Source organism: Epinephelus fuscoguttatus, linkage group LG2, assembly GCF_011397635.1.
Source record: "Epinephelus fuscoguttatus linkage group LG2, E.fuscoguttatus.final_Chr_v1".
Taxonomy (NCBI): Eukaryota; Metazoa; Chordata; class Actinopteri; order Perciformes; family Serranidae; genus Epinephelus; species Epinephelus fuscoguttatus.
Genome location: NC_064753.1, coordinates 16,467,401 through 16,492,590, shown reverse-complemented (window position 1 = coordinate 16,492,590; position 25,190 = coordinate 16,467,401). Strand labels below are relative to the sequence as shown.

Genomic DNA, 25,190 nt, shown 5'->3' with positions numbered 1-25,190 from the left:
CCCTCAACCACACAGACACTCCTCCTGTGAGCATTTGTGAGGCAGCTCCTGTCCCTTATGTCTCTTTGTGGGGAACAGAACAGACTTCCCAGAGCATCACTGGAGACAAGACAGAGCTCTAGGGAGGACACCCCAGGTGCAGACCTCCATGCAACCCTGGCCTCAACTACTGTGGATGCCAAGATGAGCACAGGGAGAGGAGACGCAGACCTACTCAAGCTGGAGTAAAACATCCAGAGGTCCACAACAGGAGGTGGAACTTAACAGCTGGACAACCCAAGAGGTCAATTTTGAGTTGAAGGCGACATGATCAGCAGATCAAAATCAACAGCGCTGGACTGGATCGCTAAGAAAAAGGTGGAGTCTTAATTTGAGCTTTAAGTGTCTCTTTAGAAAAGTTTTGTTAAAGACGAATCGACAAAGTACACCATATCTTTTGCAGCTATTAAGGATAAAAGCACCAAATGAAATATATACAAACGACGGAGAGAGGATAATTTATCTTAGTTTTTCTTCTTCTTTTTTTATCCATCTCCAGAGCTTTTTCCAAATAGTCATTTGTGGTATGAAATTGAGATGTTCTTTAAAGAACATCTTGAATGGTCCCGACAGTGCTCTTAATTCACCAGCCAGGCGTTTATCTTATTTCTCCAGCTCTTTCTGAGAGGAAGCATTAAAGACTTCATTGATAGTGCTCTTGGGGAGTGGGTAATATTTCTTATGTGAAGTCTTGAAACTTTACTGCTGTTGACTGGAGGGAGAGAAAGTGCCACATACATAAGAAAATGATGTTGAGCTGGTTTCCATGTGGGAAAAGTGCGTGTCTGGACTAACATTACGGCGGAGCATTAAAGACAGAAGAAATGTTCACAGGGTGTGGAGTGGTCAGTGGCCAGAACCAGTACCTGATCAGAGACGCTGTCAGGCCCCATCCCGGACTAGAGGTGAACAGAGCAATCCAAATGGAGAATGGGGTTATCCCAGGGACCTGCTCTGTCTACCAGAATCAAACTTACAGCAATGCTGGCCAGCCAGCAGTGGTCAACAGTGTTTCCAGCCCGCTGAAGCCTGCGCCACTGCCAGTCCCTCCCCCTGCACTCAAACTAGGGCAGGAAGGGTTTAAGAAAGTCTGCCGAACTGAGGAGGACAGCCCCTGTCCCTTTCCAGGACTGGCCTCTGGGGTGCTGGAGATGCGTGTGAAAGAGGGAAGTAAGATCCGCAACTTAATGGGATTTGCCATGGCACGGATGCAGGGAGAGAAGGGTGTAAGTGGGGGAGGTGTGAGTGGCGGTGGGCTCAGGCAGGTGGTCTTCACCGGGTCAGGCCGTGCGGTCACAAAGACCATCACTTGTGCTGAGATCATGAAACGAAAAGTGGGCTCTCTGCACCAGCTGACCAAACTGCGGTACAAGGTGGTGAAAGAGGTGTGGGAGAGTAGTGAAGGGGGGACCTCTGAAATGACGGTGCACAGGACGGTGCCCTCCATCAGCATCCTTCTTTCCAAAGACCAACTGGATACCCAGGAACCGGGCTATCAGCCTCCAGAGACTCTCAGTGCATTGTGGGAGGAGAGAGAGGGTGTCGAATCGGCCTCGCAGACAGCATGCAAGAGACCACTTGGACATTTGCCATACAGCAGTTTCCCCCACTGTAAGAGAGTGTGTTTGGGGGAAGGAGTCTCAGTGCACCCTCCTCACTGACTGGCTGAACCGGTGTCAAACAGTGGAGAGGATTGAATCAGAGGAGTTCATTTGGCGCTGCCCTCCACTCAAGCACAATGCTGAGACAATCAGAACACTCACTCAGACAGAACAGTGCTTTCTCAGAAGAACTGAGTACCAATTCCAGCCTCCAGAGGTCAGTTTGACTGGGACCTGAAAGCTTGCCTCTGTACATACAGCATTTAAGGGATGTGTTTCTCGGCACGTCCAACATGGTCTCTCACATCCACATGATTGTGATGTGTGTTACCGTGCTATAAAATCTTTGACAGATTCACATCCCATTTCACACCGACAAAAGAAAAAGCCATGAATTGCACAGGTTCCAGATTCCTGCTTGCAGTAAACTATCTACAGCCCGTGGATTAAATCATTTATAAGCATCATGTTACAATCATCTCTATTTCTCCATACTCTTAAGTGTAGCCTTTAAAAATACACAAGGCAGACCCAAGAATATAAAATGAAAACAGATTTAAGCCATTGATGGTATGACAAATGAAAAACATACCAGTTTTATTTGTCTGATTATTAACTCATGAAAACAAAATTAAATAAATTGGATTTTTTTCCCCAGTGGAATTTTTGTTTTGTATTTCATCTTTCTTACTCACACATCATTGAATTTGCAAAGCTCTGATTGAACAGAAAATCACAGTGTGCTGATCTTTTGATAAGAATAACGGCAGTGAAATTTGTCTGTAGAAAAAGCTGATTTAATGACAAAGCTGTTGATAAGGCGCAGCTCCTAAACCAACCCAGCCTGACAGAAATGCCTAGGGCAGAAATACAGGCACAGATTATCATTAAGATAACAACATAACATCACACAACACAGTGGAGAAAAGGATTAAAACTGGGCTTGACAGAGCTTCACACTACACTGTTCCTGTAAAATATGAAACTAAGGCAACACGCTATACTCCTTCCTCTTTCAGCCAATAGGCCTACCCACCCACCACATCTATTGTATAGTACAGTCTACCTTTTCCGCTGTGTTCTACCTTTTCTCAAGCAAAATCATATGCTGAACAATGAGGTCTTAAAAGAGCCACGTTTTCACAGTAACATTGTGCACTTGTGGTTGACTGACACAATAAATGAAATGGCTGCTGACTTTCTCCAGTTGACAATTTTTTATGCATTGCCTCTCTGCATTTTCACACCATTTAGATACAATTTTAGTTGCAAAAAAAAAAAAGGTACCGCTGAGTGATTGCTGAAGCTTAACTGGTTGCTGCAGACATGTATGGCAATTGGATCAAAATTCAACTCCGAGCAGAATGCACAGTGGTAGGAAAAAAAAAAACAGCTGGCAGCGTACGCATTGAATTTTATGGATTAAAGATTTCTACATATATTTCTTAAAAAGTTGTCCTAAACGAGGCAAACAAAATAAACGTTCCTGAGAATTATTTTATCTGAATATTTAAGAGCTTTTTCCACTTAATCAACCATGTCTTCTGGGGATAATAACTTAGACAAGTGGAACCTTGTCTGAGGCTTTTACTGTTGATCTTAATGAAAATCTGCAAACGCAGATGTCGGCCTCCTAAAGTAAATTAATCAAAGTGACTCCTAACTGGGGAGGCAATTCTGTTACAGCTTGAAAAGAGGAAAAAAGGAGAGTTCACTTCTGTGGAATTAGTGTTCAAATACTTCTTTCAAAGGAATACAAATCATAATATTTCACAGAATGATCAGCCAGCATTTTAACAGTCTATGGTCGGACATAGTGATTAACCTCCCTCTCGATCCCATTAAATGAATCAGAGCACAGCAGAGCACCCAAGGTTGAATAAGAAATGCTGTGACTGCAATACAGCACATATGTAGCAAACTGTGTGTCCTCGAGACTGCTGGAAGGTTATCACTTCAGGTCGTTGTTATCACAGAGTTAACAGCTTTCACCCAAGAGCCTGTGGGACAGTCAGTCTGCGATGCGGGTCAGAAAGATAATGCCACTATAAGTAAATTTCAAATCGACCTGCATCTGTTATCAAGCATTAAGAATTCTGGGCCAAGTGTAAAATGCAGTGGGGGTAATTAGGGATAACGGCATAGCGTACCTGAGTGAGAGAACAGATAAAACACACTGACAAAAGCATTATCCCGGAGCTAAATCCAATGTGGCTGGCACAAAATAGCATGGTGGAGGAGTCAACAAAGTGCATTAGAAGAATGTGGACAAGGTTATTCACAAGCGGAGAGTCCATTTTTGCCAATATTGTTTGTTTTCAAAGATGCAGTCAAGGTGGATTTAGAAGAGATACAGGCCTGGGCCAAAGATACACTACATTTGTGTTTGGTTTACTTTGTACTATAGATATATATATTGGTTTACTTTGTACTATAGATATATATATATATATATATCAGAATGTATATATATATATATCAGTATCTATCAGTATCTTTAAACTGAGTGCACCAACTGCTTCTGATGCCTGCTCTTTCAAGGAAACAGACTAGTTTAAAGAAAAAAGTAGAATCTTGATTAACTTTACCTTCAATCATGACGGTATCCATGACGATTATATGGGTCGGACATGGGTTTTTAAAAGGTGGGTGCAACTCTAGAGACTACTGATACCTATATTTCCCTTCTGAGAATATATGTTGGACAATTTCAGAGAAAGAATACAGTCATTTTGCTTGTGGTTACTGTTATTGATTTTAAGATACATCTAAATGTAGAATGGATGACATTGCTTAAGAACAAATCTGATTTTTTTTTAGTGTTAACTTAAATATGGTAATGCAGAGCAAACTGTATTTTTACTTTACAATATCTCAAATAGTTATTAAGTCATTTAATCCTAATGAAAAACAGCATTATGTTAAGACTGACCGATCATAGCTATCTATAATGGCGGGCACAACAGTGACGTTGTGTTTACCAAAGCCAGTAACTACATGCACTGAATGTGAATAAATTCATTTTGAAGTTAACATAATGAAAGTGTCGGCACTCTATTTTTCCCTTCTCTGCCGCTGCAGCAGATGAGAGTGAGGTCTCTGGGATGGTGTGGGAGTTCGCTATCTCCCAGCCTCCAGATGGCTCCGTCTTCTCTTATCTAGAAGAATGGGTGCTGCCTCAATTTTTCAACTCGCCTTATCTGGGAATCCTTTAAATTGAATATTTACTGGGCCTGTGTTTTCTGCCTGTGTTAGCCCTCTGAAGTCGACATTCCTCTTGCTTGTCGAGACAGGCCAAAAGGTTTTTCTCACTCATACACTCTCTTTGTCTGCCTTGTCAAGTAATGGGACAGTGATTGATTATGTGATTGTCAGGAGAGAATGGAAGGTTAAGCAGTTAAGCAGAGAGCAGTGGAGACATATTAACCGATGGCCATAGAGGGAATATGTTCAACAATAGAGAAATGTACATTACCCATACATGACATCAGGCAGACCTCCATTTTATGTCAGGAGTAAAATAGAGTGAATTAATCACTTTCCCAACAGTCTATTGTTTTCTGAATAGTATACACTAGAGGTTAAGAAAACACTTAAGCAGCCATTGAAAACATCTTATTGCTATATGACTGGCTGCGGTCTATCTGCATAAACAAGCCGTGCCACAGCTACTCCCTGGTAAGTGTCTGGAAATGTCTTTTCAAAACCATTTTGTGAAATGCCTCCATGTTGGATTAATCAGCGCAGCTGAGGATGTAATTGCTGTGCTGAAGTCAAAGCTGTAAGAGCAGATAATGAACACTGACTACAGGGCTGCCAGAATCCAGGGCAAAAGCAATGAGAAGTTCAGAGACCAACATGTCTTCAGCATTCTTTCAAAAGCCCTCATAGAAAATGGGGGCACACTGTATTTACACTAAATAAAGACTATCTTCCCAAAAAAAACACCACCTTTGACTTAGTGGTTACTAATGTGCAATTTTTATGGTTTGTGACAGTTGCATTGGTCTACTGGAATTTAGAAGGAAAGTGAGGCAAAATTACACTCTCTTTTAGGATTTTCCTGAGTCCTTTAAGTTATTTAAGCGTGTTTTTATGTATTTAGTAACATGTATGCATCGGTCAGTTTGGTGTATTATATAGGTAATTTTCTTACATGAGGGATGGGCTTTCAAAAGGTGAAGAAAATCAGCAAGGGTTTGTTCTGACTGTTGCTGCCCTCTGGTGGAAAAATAAGTTTAAAGTCAAATGCAGAAAAAGATAGACCTCTCAGCTCATGGATGCTATTATTGGTATATCTGACAGACACCTGTGGCCCTGTGCACCAGAGGGTTTGCTACATAATCAAAGAGATTAGTAACAGTAATCTTATATCATCATATAACACAGCATCTACAATAAGCTAATGGGAGCTTTGTGCAGGTTTTTTTAATTGCTAATGGCAATATCAGTGCTTGCCCATTGAAATGTTGCTTTCGTCTACTTTACATTCACCATGTGAAAAGACTACATTCTACCCTTTCATCATCATCTTTTTATCCCTCTTGAAATAAGAAGACTTCACAAGCAATTAGCTTAAAGAATTCGAAGTATAAAAGAGGTCTCCTGGATCATGAAAAGCACTCATGATAAAATATATTGCAAAGTTCTTTCTCAAAGGCGTTAATGACAAACAGGAGAAAATGGAAAGACACCGGTATATGCGGAAACACACACAGACACGCTGCTGAAATGGCAAGACAGTTCAGACTTGAGGGAAAATCGAGATGAACATTATAATGGTGAGCTGGAAAAGAGGACGCCTCCCCAGCTTGTCTAGCCTTTGCCCTCTGACCTCTTAGATAAAATGTGCACGTGTAGCCTACAGTGTGGGGAAAACGCGGCTCTGCAGTAATATGATGATTGAACTGCTCTAATTTACTGGCTGTGTTTAGAGGTGAGAACGAATCAAGCATAAGGTGCACTGCTCTTGGGTTGCATATCAACATTCTTTAGTTTTCTACTCAGTACTGATAGAGTGATGAACAGCTGCTGCCTCTCTGTGTTATCGGTGTAATTGGATTCCCCCTTTCCAGTGCGATCAATATAATCACTGAAAAGAAGGCACAGTGGTTTTCTTAAGCATCTTACCTTTGGAACAGCAAGAGACTAAAGACCTCACTACAGACTTCTCTGCAGCTGCAACTGCAAGTATTGTAGTTTTTGGTTTTATGGTTATTAAAGGTGATTGAATAGTTGTGTTTTAACAGAGGGCTTCAACATAAAATCTTGCCTCATAACTAAGATTTTTCAGGTTTCTTTTTTTACATGTAATTTTGCAATCATCCAAAATGCCCTTTACTGAATCTGCTTTTAAAAGTAGCACAATTAAAATTCCACAGTTTATATTACTGGTAAAAGAAAACACCTGTGGCCAGTGACAATTTTTTGATTGTTTTCTTCATGGTCATTCCAAGTGTACCTCTGTAATTATATCTCCGCACTGTTTCATCAGGGGTTTGAAAATGAAATGTCTATTTTCTTAAGTGGTTCACCTGACAGTGATCTAACCCATGCACTCATACTTTCCACCGCATTATTTTAAACATGAACATCAGCCAGCAACACTCATGTCAAGAATTTGGCTTTAGCTCTCATCAAACAGTGAATAGTCGCTTAAACGTGAGAGACTTTTATCTCTTGTATCGCCACTCACATTCCACACCAAGGTCGACAATATAACTAAATGATTTGGTTAATTTGAATTCAAACAGTGTCAGCTGGGGGTCCACTCCACGCAGTGGGAGGATTGGTAGAGTAATATCAACACAGTTGTGATTACTCCATTGAAGCAGTAGGGTGCTCCAATCAGAGCCGAATCACTCTCCTCATTACAGACTACAAGGCCAGATCTCAGTGGGTGGACCACAGAATCGGGCTTCGTATCTTCCTACTGAAATTAATTGAAATTCATTTGTGGCACCCTGATGCTCCCCATCAACACAAGACTCATTCACATTTGCACAATCCACCCTGGATTCATTAAGCACAAGCACATTTTCAAGTTTGAAAGCATGTAAAAGCAGAGGTTGTGTTCTGTGATCTGGACTTCAGCATGTGGGACGGATTGTAGGCTGCAGTTCACTGTATCGGATGCATCTTTCCGGAAACGATTCTTGTTAAGGCAAAGCAAAGTAATCTGACCAGGTACATGCATTGCTCCAGTGGAGTGGCGCCTGAATGTATTTACTGTGGCACAGACACTGCAGGACTTAAGGTCTCCGGCAGCAATAAGTGACAATGTACCACATATCAAAGATTCAAATGGTTCAGATTCAGATTCATGGTTTTGTAAAAGTCAACAGATATCAGATAGTAATGTAGTAAGTCAAATTAGGACATCCTGCAAACAGATTCACCCTGTCTTACTGCATTTACATCAATAACTGACTCCCCTGCAGACAAAGAATGCTAAGTATGGCGGGAATTAATGTCTGCAGACAGTTAATATTGCGTGCTATAAATACTAAAGCAACAGATGAGATGACGAGCTTCCCTTTATCCATACATGAGAAACTAATACTACATGCCAAATGGTTGTCGTCCTTGTTTCACACCACATGCAGTCCCAAAAGTCCACAAAAACAGTTTGCATTCACAGAACATGTGCTATTTACACACCACAGGCAAAAGCTTTCCTCTCTCCAAAACAAAACAAAGTACTACTCGAGCAAAAAAACAATTATCACAAACAAATTAACAGCTAATGCCTTCACTATTCCCCCCACTACCCTTAGAAACTATTAAGACCTCCTCTACCGCTGAATGCTAAGAACCAAACTCATGAAAATACTGTGCCACCATACAAATCTTAGTTGGTATTTGCAGATCTGTAGCTGTTTGCCACAGCCTAATTGGGTTATTTATAAACAGATCACACCATAGATCACATTCCAGGGATGTCAAAATAATCAATATGTGATAAATATTAAAGATAAATGTACTCTTACCTTGAGATCTTGTTTGGTCGTCTGCTTCAAATGCCAAGCTGTTCTTGAGGCAGACACATGATACTACTCCTTGCTTTCTGAGCAGGTACAGGCCACCATCTCCCTAGAAGCACAATTCTTAGTTACTTTGCTGTATACTACAAGTTAGTGGTTTGAGTTTATGACCATTAAAGAGAGTTTACTTGACTTACAAAAGTAAAAAGAATTGCAGTTCTCTTGACCTTGACAACACCTAGCTAATGTTATGCTAGACCATACTACTAAAGGAAGAAACTGGGTTGATATCGACCTTCAAACCAACTAGGGTTAAAATTTTAAAAAATGACTATGGGTTGAAGAATTGTGTTGTTTTCATTTCTAAGTATTAAAATCTGGCTCTGTGCTATATGTTGTTAGCCAGGTTCTGTAGTTAATCAGTGTTTTTTAATGTGACATTTGAGCATAGACATTTTCACCAAAGGCATTTTGACATATTACAGCAGGAAAAGCACAGGTGTAATAAAAATTTAAGGTAGCTGAATTCCATTAAATCGTTCAGTGTGAGGGTCCTATTGTGCTTGCTGGTTTACTATCGCGGCTTACTGGGACGCTTGAATAGAATGGACCCTTCATTATGAAAAATCAAAAATCCTGTGATGCTTCTCAACCTATTCATGCACATTACCCTGAAAGACATCCCTATCCTGCCCCAGCCAGATGGCCCACAGGACCACCAGGGCCCTCCCAAACATAACAAAGTTATAACCATCATATATAGTCATAGCCAGTACACTGTTTGGTGGTGCTATGAGCATACATCCCCTCCGAAAGGTATTGAACCCACCACCTGTTTTGCTTGGGGTTCAGGGTATAAAGCAGGTCATGAGGTGCTCTATCAGAACACTCACACTGTCTGTTGCTTTGGAGTGATATGAGCCTGTCCAACCCTTTTTCGTACCATACTAATCAAACGGCACTGGACTACTTCAGTCTTGAGACATTTACCCTGGTCGGAGTGCAACTGGGATGGGGCCTCATATGGCTGAATCCAATATTTTATCAGGGCCTTAGGAACTGCTACTGCCTGCTGGTCATAGGTTGGCACTTCAACTGCAATTGAGGACATACCAGTAAGAACCAAAACATTCTCACATGCGTCTGACTATAGTTCTAAGACTGTGAAGTCCATTGGGACCACTTCAAGCAAACTAAAGACCAACAAACTTCCTAATGCTTTAGAAACAACATAATAATGTCCATGAGCTGTACAAAAAGCCTCAACAACCTTCAACATTCCTGGCGACTGACTGCAACTTGAATGTGCTCCCAACACCTTGATCAACACCATCTGTACATGTGAGTACGTACCTCTCTGTGCCCTCTCCTGATCACATTGCTCAAGATAAAGCACTTCCTCAAACCCAATAATGCTTCCAAATCCCTACTGCCTCAAAGTTCAGCCTGTGCACTTGTGCCATTCCTCCAACCTGATTTTCCTACGAGGCATTACATCCTTCAGCCAGTAAGTTCGGAAAGATTTTAGCAGGTCTACTCACTTCAGACTTGTCCAAGCAGCCATGTAAAGGAGGGAAAGGTAGACGTGGAAGCATGCTGCAGGCTAGCACTGGTCTCCTGGCATAAATTATCTAGTGCAGCTTCAACACACTGCATGTGTACTGAGAAGTTCATGCCACAACCCCTTTCTCTGACTGCATCTGCTCTGAATAGTGCCTTGAAAGAGCATCTGCTCCTGAATTTTTGCAACCAGGGTGATAAACATTCTGAAAATTGTCTGGCCTCGTCATTCAAATAGTCATAAAGGTTAGGCTATTATATGACTCATCATAAAGTACAGCTATACAGCATACTGTGCGGATATAAATGAACGCACAGAACTGCAGTGCACCATGACACTAGAAGCGATAGTAACAATAATAGGAATTTGTAAGTTTATGTGTGATTACATTTGCTTATCACTATTTTATTACCTTTTTATTTACTTACATGAATTAGAATTTATTTTGGTCTGCAAATAGAATTAAGAACATCATGTATTAATCTACAAATTCATGTAAATAAAGTCACAGCATCTCACAGAAAATGGCAGATACATAAATAGTACAGTGCAAAACATAACACTAAAGTAATTTAACATAACTTAGACACTTGTGCAGCCTACGGTGTAGGTTGAAGCTACAACTTATAACACCTAATAACAGCACATCATCTGACCAACAAACAAGACAAAAAACAACTTACAAAAGGCAACTTTCACACTTTAAGTTCCTGTACCCTGTTCTTCTGCACTGGCATTACATTCTCATCATCCATTTTCACATTTGATCAATACATTCTTTTTAAACTTGCTTACACTTACTTGATGTTTTACATGTTTTCAGTTCTGTTTCATAAACTCCTTCCTTTAACAAAGATACAATGTAGTTTGACACTGGTCCTCACCAATGTTAAAAATACCTCTCAAAGCATGTTGACTTTCTCTCTTTTGAAACAACTTCTGGAAACTTTCAGGTTATAACTATTTTGATATTGTATTAGGGGGACATTTGGGGGGGGTGTCCTCCACAATATATATATATTTTTTTTTTTATAAAAACAGCTTTAAGCAGACAAAAGTTGGCTGGCACTGAGCAGCACATTAAGAGTCACATACACACACATTTACAGAGTAACAGACCAACCTTGGGCAGGAAGAGCTCACAATGTACCAGTCATAGACATATGTCTATGGTACCAGTCCCCAAGCTAAGTTAGCATCTCACTAAACCAGTAAAAGCCCAAAAGTTTTTCAGAATTTTAAAACCAAAGTAACACTCACCTTTGGTTAGACTTTCAAATTCCTCGAACTTTCTTCAGCTGTAACAAAAATATTCTGCAAAAAGAAACGTTGAAGAGTTTATAAACTTGCTAGCTTAAACCAAACAAGCCCGGTGACCGGAAGTTGTGGGTTGAGTTTACTGATCATTTTCATAAAGGTAGTTCTAATTATCTTTTGACTTACATTTTACACTTTCCAAGGCCGCGCTTTAACAATTAGTTGTAACTGCCATTTTTGTGAATTAAAAACATTTTCTCATGCGGTACCATAGGGAGTGGATTTGAGGAGTGGATTTTAAAAGCTTATAGTGTATAGTTTTTTAACAAATAATCTTTCAAAAGATAAACATGGCAGCTCAGTGACTCGGTGTCAGATGAAAAAAAAATCTGAAGGCACTGCAGGTGTAGGCAGCTGTCTGGGCCTGCAGTCTATGAGCCTTTTCTTGTAGCTGTCATGTGGCCAGCAGATGGCAGCAGCAAATACACAGCTCTCTATGGTGCTTTCAATGACCCTCGTAACTTCCTCACTTTCAGAAAGACGACCCGGGTAAATAAAGAAGTTAAATTGCGGATTACAAGTATGAAACTGAAATATTTAATTGTTTTCCACGGTGTCATTATATTACTCGAGTGTTTATCCAATCTGTAGCCATCGTTAATCACACTCACTGCAACACTAACATATTTGCAGGCTTTGGAAGTGAAGACGAGGCGCTAATGAAGACGTGGCACAAGTTGAAGTCCGTCTCGGGATACAGTAAAAGCCAAAGCCATTGTCATGACAACATTATGTAATATGCGTCTATTGTCTAAACACGTCGGAATTCTGAAACCACATGTGGTCATTTAATGTCATTTTCTCCGCTAGCACATGAATGCAGCACTCCGCACGGCTGCCAGTTTTGTATAGGTTTGTTCTACTGTTTTCTGGGGCGAGAGGAGCTGGAAAGTTCGTACTGTCTGTGTGCAGTTGTCCAACAAGGTGGTCAACACGTTACTTTTTAACGACCAGGCAGGTAAGCCTATTGTTATTAAAATTTAATTATTTGCCAGTGTTATATAGATATAGATAAAATGTTATTGAAAATGAGATGCAACATTAATTCTCTGTCCAGTGAGCATTTGCATACATTTGTTACCAGAGGAGCCAACACGTCAGGATTATTTTCATAGTGTGGAGTTGCTGTGCTTCTGTGCTCTCAATCCCATCATACCATGGGGGACTTAAATCATCAGCTATAGTGTAATGTATTCCAACTAGGACTGAGAAAAAGAGATATCAAGGAGTAAGTTTACAATGATGCTATGATGTTTTTATTTATGGCTGTCACTGTAATATTCTCTAATTCTTCCAAAAGGAGGTTATCTGTACAGTGATCTCTTTCTAAAATTAATTCTAAATCCAAATGTTATCTAAATGGCTTATGTTGTGTGTGTGTGTGTGTGTGTGTGTGTGTGTGTGTGTTGACCATGCAGCCATGATTGTTTTGTTATTCGATAACTGTAATGCATTGGTGTGTTTTCTCCCCTCAGAATATGGATTCTGGAAAGATTATGGTCAGAGCATCAGGCAGCTTTCTGATGAAGTCCCTACGGCCTCTGGTGATTTACTCCTCTCTGTGTTATTTGATATCTGGATACACTGACAGAGACAGAGTAAATGACTTGATGTCCAGATATCCTCTTATTGATGGGTAAAGTATGTTTATTGTCTCACCTGCTGGAGTTACATTCCTAGGAAATGAATTCATGGGATCAAAATTAAAACGCCTCTCTGTCAGTTTTGTTTTCCTTACACCCTCCGTCTCCCTCTGTCAGTCATAACGACTTAGCTCTCCAGCTGAGGATACTTCACAGCAATCGCCTGAGCCAGATCGACCTTCATAATGTGAGCAAAGTGGCTACCGACATCACCCGCCTCCAAGCAGGCAATGTGCAGACGCAGGTATGGCAGTGTAATCAGTCTTTCACTCTTGACAGCGATCTGTTGTGGATTGCTTTAGAGAGAAGTCTTTGAATAACAGCATCTGAACCTAGAATGACGGTCACCTCAGTAACTTAAATGTCTCTCTCATTCTCTTGTGTCACGTCCCCGTCCCTTTGTCAGATGTTTGCAGTCTATGTGATGTGTGGGGCCCAGGAGAAGGATGCTGTGAGGCTGACTCTGGAACAAATAGATGTGGTCAGACGCATGTGTACTGAGTACCAGGACTTTGAGCTGGTTACATCTGCCCAGGGTATGGTACACTTCAACACGGCAGTGCAGGCAATTTACTGACAAAATCATTATGGAGATGAAAGAGGGGACCAATTTAGTTGATTACCTACAATCAGAATTCAGTATGTTTTGTTGCTGTTGCTCTAGTATGAAGGTTTATAAAACACAGCCATATGAATCCACACTCTTAAGTATATCTTATTTACAGTCCATTTTTGGGAAGAGAGCTATGAAAGTTATAATTGTCTTTGCTTCATATCAAAAGGTTCATCAATTAAAGTGAAGATGGAATGTTACACACTTACTAACAAGTAATTAAAACACAAAATAATTTTTTTCCCCACATTTTTTTAAAAATTTGGTGGGAGGCATTCATTTTGGTCGTAGCGTAGTGTCATACAGGTGTGTGTTTCATTGCAGAGCTGAAGAATTCTGCGATGAGGCATAAGATTGCCTGTCTAATGAGCATTGAGGGGGGCCACTCTATTGACAGCAGCCTGCCAGCCCTGCGGATGTTTTACCAGCTCGGAGTCCGCTCCATGGCCCTCACACATACCTGCAATACACCCTGGTAATTCAGAGATTACTTTTGAGCACATTATTTTACTTGTAATATTTCATATGATTTATACAGTGGTGGAAAAAAGTTTTCGGACACCCCATGCATTTGTGAAATATTGCATTAAGAATCACTCTTAGGTCTTCAAGTGCAATTTCTTTTAGTACAGTCACAGCCAAAATACTAAATAAATCCTAAAAAAAGCCATTAAAAACTAAAAATTGATTGGTTCCATAAAAATACATAAGAAATTTTGAGTATTGGGTCATTTTGGTACCAGTGATGAAGGTCGTTCTTTTTTGTTGCCAAGCCTCGTGTCTACATAAAGCCACCACATTTGAAAGTTCTTCAGACACAAAAATGGCTAAAACAAGGAACCTAACGCAGGAAACACGCCTGAAGATAAAGATTCTCAGCCAGGAAGGGTACAGCTGCCGCCAGATAGCCAGGAAGTGCAGATGCAGTCCTTCAGCAGTTGGATACACTCTGCAGAAATACAGACGAACCAACAGCTTGGAAGACAAACCAAGATCTGGGCATCCAAGGGTTTCTTCAGCAAGAAATGACCGCATCCTGATCCGCATGTGCAGGCAAAACCGCCGAATGACATCACAGGAGCTTCAGCAGCAGTGGTCAAACCAAACTGGTGTCCAGTGTTCCACCTGCACTGTACGTGGCCAACTTTTAGATTATGGCTTAAGGTCCTACAAGGCTATCAAGAAGCCCCTGATCAATGAGAGACAGAGGTTAGCCTGGCGTCGTTGGGCCCAGGCACACAAGAACTGGACAGCCAGGAATTGGAAGAAGATTTTGTGGTCAGATGAGTCCAGTTTCCAGCTTTATCTTCCTCCTACTAATGTGAGGGTACGCAGAAGGCCAGGCGAAGCATTATCTCCAGCACGTACAGTACCTACTGTCAAGCATGGTGGAGGCAGTATCATGGTTTGGGGATGCATGAGTGCTGCTGGTGTTGGTCATCTCACTGTCTGTGATGGCACATTGAACTCTACCAAGTATTGTACCATTCTGCGCGTGCACTGTTCCGTCGAGGTAAAAACTGGATGTTTCAACAAGATAATGCACCTTGCCACACATCCAAGGCCAGTAGAACTTGGCTGCAGGAGCACAGTATCCAGGTGTTAGAGTGGCCAGCTCAATCCCCGGACATGAGCCCCATTGAAAATCTGTGGTGGATTATCAAAAGGTCTGTTTCAAAGCATAAACCAAAGAATTTAGAAGAATTAAAAGCAGTAATTCAAGAAGAATGGGACAAGATTACCCCTCAACAGTGTCAAAGGCTCGTGGGGAACATGCCAGCCAGGATTAGAGCTCGACTATGTGCCAATGGCAGGACTACTAAATATTAATTTGATGATGTGATGGTTTATTTATTTTTTGTTCAGTTTTGAACACATTCTCTGTTATTTGTTGACTTTGATACCGACAATGTTGAGAACTGACATATTGAAACTGTCAAGAATTTAGTTTTGTTAGTTTTTCTTGTAAACAATAAACAAAACAATATAATTTGTATTTGTTTGTATCTGTCTAATGCAGCCACGCCTTTTGAAACACAAAAAAGATTTTTTCCACAAATATTTCATGATAATATTTGAGATTGTGTAAAATTTTAAGGGTGTCCGAAAACTTTTTTCCACCACTGTATATTACAAAAAGTCAATGATGGCTACATGACTCAACAGAGTATCAATAGTAAGGATACAGCAGAGCAGGATCTTGGATCAGCTACAAATATTTTGGTTTTTAACTAGGAAGCTACAGCAGCTATACTTTATTTTGTTGTATAAGATTCAATGATTTTCCCCGACATGAGCTTCTGTTGCTACATTTGGGATGACGGGTTTATTTGCAGAGTTGGCTGAATGGAAAGGTCAAATGTGTTTACATATTATTCCATCTATGCAAATGAACCTATATGTGTCCTCTCTTTGAAATCTAACATTGCATGTAGCCTAATGTGCCTCAGCCTGATGCCCTACATGGAGCAATACATGGATATATTTTATGGCAGTGAGTACACAAGACTCATTATTTTTGGTTTTGACAGTATTCATTTTTAATGCAGGGCTGAGTCATCCTCAAAATTGTATAATGTCTATCAAAGACAGAACAACAGCCTGACAAAATTTGGGAAGGTAAGCCTCATCTTCAGTATTATTGATGACTGTTTACTGTTGTTATCACATTCAACAAAGCATGTTTGCTGGTTTCAACTGGCCATTCTCAAGCCTTGAGACACTCCAATAATGGGTTGTTGTTATATGCTTTGGTTAATGCACTTCAGTCGGCCCTCTCAACAGCAGCACGAAGGACTTCCTCGATTGCTCTCTGCACGAGTGTGTTTATGTGTGTTGACATGTTATGTCTCCTGTTATCGGCTGAACTGATTTCCTTCCTTCCTTTGATACTGTAAATGGCTTTTGACTGTTTTCAAGGCTGTGGTGGAGGAGATGAACAGACTTGGAATGATAGTGGACCTCTCCCACACTTCTTGGGACACTGCCTCAGCCGCACTTAAGCATTCCAAGGCCCCTGTTATTTTTAGCCACTCATCTTCCTTCTCCATCTGTAACCATGGCCGCAATGTACCTGACTGGCTGCTGCGTGATCTGGTGAGGAAAGCAGTTAACTGAGTTAATCGTTTGTTTAGTCGCTTGATTAAATCTTATCAGTCAAGTCACTGACTCATTTAATGTAATAGACTTCTGAAACAGAACATGTATTTTTCTCCATTGTTAGCTTTTTTGTGTATCACCAGGATTAAACAATTCTGAACAGATTTTCCACCATTAAACAATTATATTTCAGTCCACTTACAGTCAGTATAATTGATTCTAAATCTTTATTTGCATGACCAGGAAATCAAGTTAAAGGGATAGTTTGGATTTTTTGAGGTGGAATTTTATAGGGTGCTTATCCAAAGTAAGTGTATTACATACAGTAGATAGCGGTTGGCACACCCCCAGTTTGGAGATGCAGGCTGGAGTCTGACATGGAAGCTAAGCAAAACATATTCAGATTAAGTGTATGCTATATTGAGAGTATTTTCACTGCTTTATCTAAACATTAGACAGCCTGTTTTGAGAGGGAGAATGTAAACAGCCTCAGTTCCCCGCCTATGCTCTCGTCAAAGTCACCAGACTCCATTGACAAAAATGGTAATTTAAGCTTGCTGAACACAGGAGCCGCTGATCTACCACTGCTTTGATTAATTTGTTAGTTTGTGTTATTGTGTGACTTTGGTGAATCTGAACTAACCATTTTCAACACCAGAGTCACACAATAAAAGAAAACATACTAAACAATCGAGGCAGCGGTAGACCACCAGCTCCTGTGTTCAGCAATGTTAAATCACTGTTTCAATGGAGTCTGGCTCCAAAGAGAGCGATATAACAGCGGTGAAAATACTCTCAATATAGCATACACTTAACCTGATACTGATGTTTTTTAGGCAGCTAAAATTGAGCAAAGCGTTAGTTCAGGCAGGACACGATGTCAAGCTCAGCTCACACCACAGCTACATCAGCTAATCTCAAGCAGCCCAATTAACTGATGGAGCAGCTGATCGTTGGAAGGGAGTCAGCTGATAGATCACATGATTCCTTTCTATGCAATTGGCGAATTCTTTCAGGGCGCCCTATTTAAACTGCTCTGGCCTGCCTACTGTTACTGCTTCCTCTGCAAGTGGCTTTGCAACTGGCCTCCACCCCAGCTCCTCCTTTTCATGCTTTGTCTGACTTAGCAGTGTCATTTCTGTTTGTCATAGAGGTGTGCTCTCCATGCCTCAAGGCTTTCCATGCAGGTACATAGAAGGGCAGAGAGGAGTGCTCTCTCCACTTTAGGCTGTCAGTGTAGACCTAGGACAGGTAGAGAGGCCCCAGAACAGAGCCATACCACCAAATACTGTATAATACTGCTAATGGAGATAAGGTTTTCTTAACTAAAGTGATCCTGACTGAAATACATCTAGTTGCTGACCCCCACACAGCAGTAGATTGCTAAGATACCATGTCAGACCCCAGCCTGCTTCTCCAAACTAGGGGCATGTCAACCAACAATTACTGTTTTAACATACTGTTTACAGATAAGTACCCCATACAACCCCACTTCAAAATCTGAATTATCCCCTCAACATGTCATCGCTGACTTTTTATAGTTCCATATCCTCCATAATTTCCATGACCATGTTTTCTTCCCAACAGTTTCCCCTCTGATCTCTTATACTCATGCACATGGTTGAGCAAACATAAAATAATTGACATTGAGTGAAATTTAACATCTATAATAGATCAATTGCATTTACAGCTGTTATGGTAGGCAGTCATTTGACTTGGTGGGACAGAGTTTCCAACATAAGACTATGATTCATAGTCTGAAAAAAAACCAAAAACATACCAACTGGTAAAAGCCATTAATCATTAGTGTTTTTCTCCAGTGTAGTGTAAGCAGTTAGGTAATAAGTCATTACATGAATCTTACGAGTCAAAGTTTCTAAATCTTGGTGCTTTGGGTGTAAACTGCTTTAGTATCAGATAACTGCCAGTAGTCTTGACGTAATTTTTGCACTTGTGTCCTCTCCCCCAACACTTCTCTGAATTTCTCTTGAAATTTTCTTTATTCAGCGTCAGTTGTTCATACAAGCTCATTACTAACTCCTTTATTTCTCCCACTTGAGTCAAGAACATCTGTTTATATAGACTGCACTTTTAGCAATATGTGTGAAAAGATTTAATCACATCTTGCCTTATTTTGTAAATATTAATATCAGATGTGTAGGAGTAGTTAGTATGCTCGATGCAATGGAAACTGTCAAGTTCGGTGTACTGCACAGTATTATAAATGTTTATTTCAGTATGAAATTAGAAACATCCAATGGGTATGGACAAGGAGTTGAAGCACAGTTTCATTGAAAGCCTCCCTTGAAACATCATGAAATCCACTGAGTTTTTGATTTGTTTCTGAAAGTAAATTCAGCACGTTGTCACAGTAGATGAAGCCTGACTATCAATTAACTCTAGTAGCATGAGGCCTGAATATCAGTAAACTGTAGTACCATGGGTATATTTCTCTCACTTAACCTCAGTTCAACTCCAGCCCCTCTGGGATCCCTCATGAGCAGGCATATTTCTTATTATGCCACAGATGTGTGTGTGTGTGTGTGTGTGTGTGTGTGTGTGTGTGTGTGTGTGTGTGTGTGTGTGTGTGTGTGAGCTGTGTGAGCTGTAGAAACTATACTGCAGCAAAGACTTACGGGGTGTTAGAGATAGCACAGGTACAAACCTGATGTTTACCACGTCTACCACTCCAACCAGTGATGGGAGTAAAGGCGTCTTGTGTCTGAAAATGTATCTATTCATTGCTTATTTTAGTCAACGCTGCTCTATGTATGTCTTCTTATTTACTAGATTTCTCTTATGTGTTGTGTTTCAGAAAAAGAAACACGGGTTGATCATGGTGAATTTGCACAGCAAATTCATATCCTGCAGGGATGAAGCCAACGTCTCTCATGTGGCTGGTGAGGCGTCCATGTCTTTTTTTCATCATGAAGTAAATCTGGAGCCACATTCACAAATATTCTGAGGATAGTCTTAGAGAGCTCCTATCTTAGTCTATGATAGTTTAATAAGGAGTTTTTGCATAGGATTAATTTAGAAAAGCTCTCAATGCAACTCTGAGCAAGAAAGGGACAGAAATTTTTACCTCAGTGGAGTGTGGTTGACCCCGTTGCTATGTGTAACGCATTCTTTTAAAAAAGGTGTGATTGGTTGTCACAGACACACCCTTTTGTGAGCCTGCAAGGTGTGGACACCCAGTGGAAATGAAATGAACCGCATAACAATAGGAGTCCTGTGAAAGTGTTGTAATTGTTAGTGTGATCACTCTGCTAGTGGAACTGCTGCACTGTTGCATTTTTCCAGTTTTACTAGTGATGGGCAAAGCAATTCTTTAGATGTTACTGAATCACTAGAATCAGTTCATTAAAAAGATTCGTTCAGAAGATTCGTTGACCAAATCGTTCAGTGCTTGACGGGAAGAGCCCTGACTGTGCACTGTGTAGTCCGACTTAGTCTCTCTCCATTGCTGCTGCTGCGTCTGCCCTGCACTGGTGAGTCTCATTACTGGCCAGCCTAATGTTTTAAGTTTGTTTATCTTGAAACTAAGTCTGTTAAAACAATAGGGAGGTGTGTGATTGTGTTCATGTGGCTTGACTCCTGGCTACATTAGTCATTAGCTTGGAGAAAACGGTCCCTATGAAAGTGTATCGCTGAGAAGAAATGATTTGAATCACTCAGGGATCGGGATTATGTCGTTCACATAGTGATTCGTTCACTGAGTGATTTGTTACACGGTAGGCAGCAGAGGTTGCACTAGACTTTTTCGTCGCCGGTCATTTTGACCAACAGGGTCGTAAAAATCCGGTCATAATCTATTTTTACCGGTCATTTTAATTTTCGTTTTTAAATGATAATAAAGATATTCAAAGACATTTAGTTTTCATTAGTTCGTTTTTAATAAATCCAATAAGCAAGTTATAAAGTGTGCATTAATAAGGACATGAACAAAAAGAACAGACATCCACACACCCGTGCCGCGAGCGCTTCTGTCAAGCTGGATAGAGCAGATCGTACCAAACAGGAAGTCGTACCAAACAGGAAGTCGGACGCAGGAAAGACGAGAGAATCTGGCCAATTTCAAAATAAAATAACAGCTCACACTGAGTGAGGAACGTGAAAATACCGTGTTTATAATTTAAAATAACACAACAGTGCATAACCGAACACATTTTTCAATACCATAATCACTTCACTGCAATTTTAATTTTGTGTCACCGAGCCTACAGACATAACTACATAAATGAGAAATGCGCTGCCTGTGGTGTGGACAGTCAAGCGCCTGCGAGTACACTTGAAGGACTTCCGCGGCACTAACGCATCCGGTGTGTCCAGGCCGTTATGTCAACAACGCTACATGAAGCAGATGAATGACTTTTTCTCTGCAATGTGAAAACGGCAGCCACTTAAACCACTGACTGTGCACTCCACCGCCAAGTGGGCAGGGGTGGTAATTGCAACCGGTCAAAATGACGGACGGCCTTCAGATTTTCCGGTCATTGTAAAAAAACAGTCAATGACCGAGAATATCCGGTTAACACGACCCCTGGTAGGCAGTCCCTCCCTGCACCCTGGCTGCCTCGCAACTTGCGAGTGATTTGTCGTTCGCACGGACCAAATCGGCAGTTCCACTCCCGGCCTGCACGCTCGCTGCTGAGCTCAGCTGAACTGAGAAATGAACAAATCAGTTCCGGAAGTGATTCAGTTCAGTACGTTCACTCAACAGATTTGTTCTTTAGAATGATTTGATCGCGACACAACACTATAACCTACCTCTTTGTGCTTCCACCATTTTCTCTTCTCCTTAAGAAACTCTTAAACCTCTTTAAAGCCGTCCTCTCTACTCCTGACAGTTTTCACCTTAGGAGTTCTTTTAAGGGCTAACATGCTTTGTGAATGACTTTTATCTTTACCAGGACTTAGTCTTAGCCCTAACTTTAGGGGGAATTTCTAAGGGAACATCAAAATTCTAAGAATTTTCTTAGAATTTTGTCATTAGGAGCAACTCTTTGTACCAGGAAGCTTTGTTAATATGATCCCTGTAGTTTGTGTTTGTTATACCTCAGCTGATTTATGATTTCCTCTTGGTTTTACAGACCATTTTGATCACATTAAGAAAGTGATTGGAGCTGAGTCAATAGGAATTGGAGGGGACTTTGATGGTGCTTCCAGGTAATATTCACATGCAAACACAACATATAGATACAAGCACTTTGATAAAGGACACTAAATCTACATGTCTTCTATCCTTTGATAAGTGGGGATCTTCAGAGACACAACTTGCACACATAGAAAACAAAATAAAACAAAGCTCATGCCAGAAGGCTACATACCTGTCTGGCACTCCACAGATCAATTTTGTGCTTTTGTCAGCCTGTCATGATATCAGCAATTTGGCTGTCTCGGCTGTCAACAGGCTGAAAAATGGTAAAAAAAAATCAATAACTGTGCTGCAGAATGGTTGGCACTGAATCAGTTCCCCCCCTGCATACCCACACAATTTACCTTAAGCAGGGACAACACGAAATAAATGATATTGAAGGACTGGATTGAAGGACTTTCTTTTGCAAAACAAATATCCATGAACTGAAATGTGTTTTTCTTCCACAGCTTTCCTCAGGGGTTAGAGGATGTGTCAAAGTATCCCGCCCTAATCCAGGAACTCCTCCGAAGGAACTGGACGGAGAATGAGTTGGCCAGTGTCCTTCGAAATAACTTCCTGCGAGTGTTTGAGGAGGTGGAAAGGGTGAGCTAGAAGATTAATATATTTTATGTCTAAAGAACAGCCTTTTCTGAGAAATTAAGGGTGGGTAAGTAATTGAAAGGCACCTTTTCACTCCATACCTTGGCCAAATGAGTGATTTAGCTATACTGAAGGATAAAGGCTGTGTGTTTGGTAGAAAATGTCCTCAGTATGTCTTATGTCATTAGTGACTTCATATACTTTTTTTTTTCCTAAAACGAAAGGCCCCTCCTGACACAAATGGACACTAACCTCCTTATCTCATTGTTTTGTTCCCATTTTTTAAACTCTTTTATCAAAAATAACATTTTCAGATTGAGTAAGTTGTAAGACTTACTTTAAATATATTATCTATAAAATGCTTTCTTTGCATTGCAAGTTTATAAATATTCCCAAGTAAATCCAAGGCACAGATTAGTTCAAAAGTTGAAGCTGAACCTCTCTCCCTTCTCTCACTGTATTTCCACCAGGTCCGGGATCGGTTGAGTTTGAACCGGCCCAGTGAGGTCCAGATCCCCCTGGAGGAGGCACAGAACTCCTGCAGGCTGATCCTTAAACGCCCTGACCCAAAAGGGCCCACTGACAGGAGCTCCTCCTCCAGTGCCCAACATGGACCAAAAGGTCTGTTAATCCTGGCCTTAGTTCTGCTGCTTTCCAGCCTATTTATGAATGAATGAATATTTTGAAACTTTAGCTACACCTTTTTAAAGTGCATATTTTCTTAAATAAATAAGAAGGGCTTCATGAGATTGCTTGTGGGTCATCCCAGCACCCCACAGGTCAGTAAAGATAAGGGGAGAATCACTTTCTTACCACCAAAAATTAAACTATATAATTAAAAGAATATTCAATGTGTAGCCCCATTTGGGAGGTCATTTAAATGTCAGCCTCTGTATACACATTATGCTTTACATATACATTAAAACACACACATCAGTCCTCTGAAAGGCACTTTACCATTTATTTTGGGGAATTTATTTATTAAATATTAAACTTGCTGCTGAATTTGTTGTACATGTGCTGACATCATCTCTACCAAAACTTATGGCATGAAGAAGAATCATGACAAAGATCAATAAAACTGCAGAGACGGCACTTTAAGTTGTTTGAAATCTGTATTTTTTGTTTTTGTTCATAAGGGATTTCTTTTTAATCTTTTGTTTGACAAGTGAGCTGGAGGTGAGGTCACAAGGACGAGGATGGCTCAGGTAAACAGTTCAGTCACAGTGCAGTTAAATGTTCAGTGCTGCATTATCATCATATTAATACCACACTGTTCATTCATTACAAAATATTACTTTCAGAAATCCTATAAAGCACTTCAACAAAATAGTACAGTTGGAGCAGTTTATAAACAGATGTTCTTTTTATTTGATCTTACAGCATAATAAGATATCATGGAGGTTTACAAAACAATAGTGTGTATTTTATTGTGAGCTATTCTGCCCTTTGGCCAAACAGAAAACTGTTTCACATGAAAATAACCAAAACAAAATCTTAAACTTAGAACAGCAGTTTTTCAAAGCAACAGTGTGGAAACTTCATATTCATGTATTGCTAACATAATTGATAGTTTAATTAACTTCTACACCACGTGCATGATTTTCACACAGCCACATTGACATCGTAGCCTCATCGCTCTTTAAAAAAATACTCATGGCTTTATGAAAATACTGCCAGTATAAAGTTTCCATTTAAAGAGTGTATTGTGCCCAACATTTTAAATTTAAAAAATCTATTTGGATTGCTGGCAAGTGACAATGGTTTAAGGGGGATAATCCACTCCAACTTGTGCTGTTCTGCTTTAACTTAAGTGAAGGGAAGACCTGAGGGCTGTACCATGAAGCATGTTCAACAGAGCTGTCACAAAGTTGGTTATCAACTATCAACTCTACCAGGTTCAGGCTCTGTGCATTTTCCTATAAAACAAGTCAAATGACACATTCACCACGTCATTTGAAACTTAATAACAATCAATCCCATACAGCCTACTTCCGTCTTTAAATATTAAAAATTGTTACAGTAAAAAGCAACACTGTTGCTACAGTTAAGATGAGAAAGGCAGGCTTCAAGTTTATATAGCTTATTTATTGGGCCATTCTTTATTTCTAACGTGACACCTGCATATCTGCAGCTCTGAAAGTTTGAACTTGATGCAGCCGATTAAAATGTTGTGCTCAAGAACTACATTTAGGGCTGACACTGTCCCATATTGAAGGACACGTGTAAACTATTTTAGTTTTTGGACAAATTAATGTGAAATTAATTTTACTGATTGAATATTATCTGGTGGTTAGCACTGTCGCCTCACAGCAAGAGGGTTCCTGATTCAATCCCAGTTTGCATGTTCTCCCCATGTCAGTATGGGTTTTCTCTGGGTACTCCGGCTTCCTCCCATAATCCAAAGACATGGGGGTTGGGGATAGGTTAATTGGTGACTCTAAATTGTCCCTAGGTGTGATTGTGTGTGAATGGTTGTCTGTCTCTATGTGTCAGCCCTGTGATAGTCTGGCGACCTGTCCAGGGAGTACCCCGCCTCTTGTCCAATGTCAGCTGGGATAGCCCCCCCCCCCCCCCCGCGACCCTCAAGAGGA

General features: G+C 40.5%; 2 protein-coding genes across 3 annotated transcripts; both read left to right on the top strand.

Moving 5' to 3' along the window:
• Positions 1-34: 34 nt before the first annotated feature.
• On the top strand, positions 35-2,799 carry LOC125882257 (uncharacterized). Its single transcript, XM_049566045.1, has one exon. The coding sequence runs from the start codon at positions 864-866 to the stop codon at positions 1,698-1,700; it is 837 nt and encodes a 278-aa protein (XP_049422002.1). The 5' UTR covers positions 35-863; the 3' UTR covers positions 1,701-2,799.
• A 9,504-nt stretch (positions 2,800-12,303) lies between these two features.
• Positions 12,304-25,174, top strand: dpep2 (dipeptidase 2). Of its 2 annotated transcripts, none has more exons than XM_049566036.1 (11): positions 12,304-12,459; positions 12,977-13,137; positions 13,262-13,388; positions 13,551-13,680; positions 14,082-14,232; positions 16,307-16,376; positions 16,677-16,853; positions 19,672-19,756; positions 21,950-22,025; positions 22,464-22,599; positions 23,067-25,174. In XM_049566036.1, the coding sequence occupies exons 1-11, from the start codon at positions 12,319-12,321 to the stop codon at positions 23,271-23,273; spliced, it is 1,461 nt and encodes a 486-aa protein (XP_049421993.1). In that variant the 5' UTR covers positions 12,304-12,318; the 3' UTR covers positions 23,274-25,174. The 2 variants fall into 2 exon arrangements, with proteins under 2 accessions (XP_049421993.1, XP_049421999.1); XM_049566042.1 differs by having other exon boundaries at positions 12,372-12,455.
• Positions 25,175-25,190: the final 16 nt, after the last annotated feature.

Bases quoted from the DNA above. Each gene is read 5' to 3' on its own strand.
- dpep2 (XM_049566036.1), top strand. From the start codon at position 12,319: ATGCAGCACTCCGCACGGCTGCCAGTTTTGTATAGGTTTGTTCTACTG. The intron at 12,460-12,976 runs GTAAGCCTATTG...TTCTCCCCTCAG, and splicing joins ACTTTTTAACGACCAGGCAG to AATATGGATTCTGGAAAGAT. The intron at 13,681-14,081 runs GTATGGTACACT...GTTTCATTGCAG, and splicing joins GCTGGTTACATCTGCCCAGG to AGCTGAAGAATTCTGCGATG.
- LOC125882257 (XM_049566045.1), top strand. From the start codon at position 864: ATGTTCACAGGGTGTGGAGTGGTCAGTGGCCAGAACCAGTACCTGATC.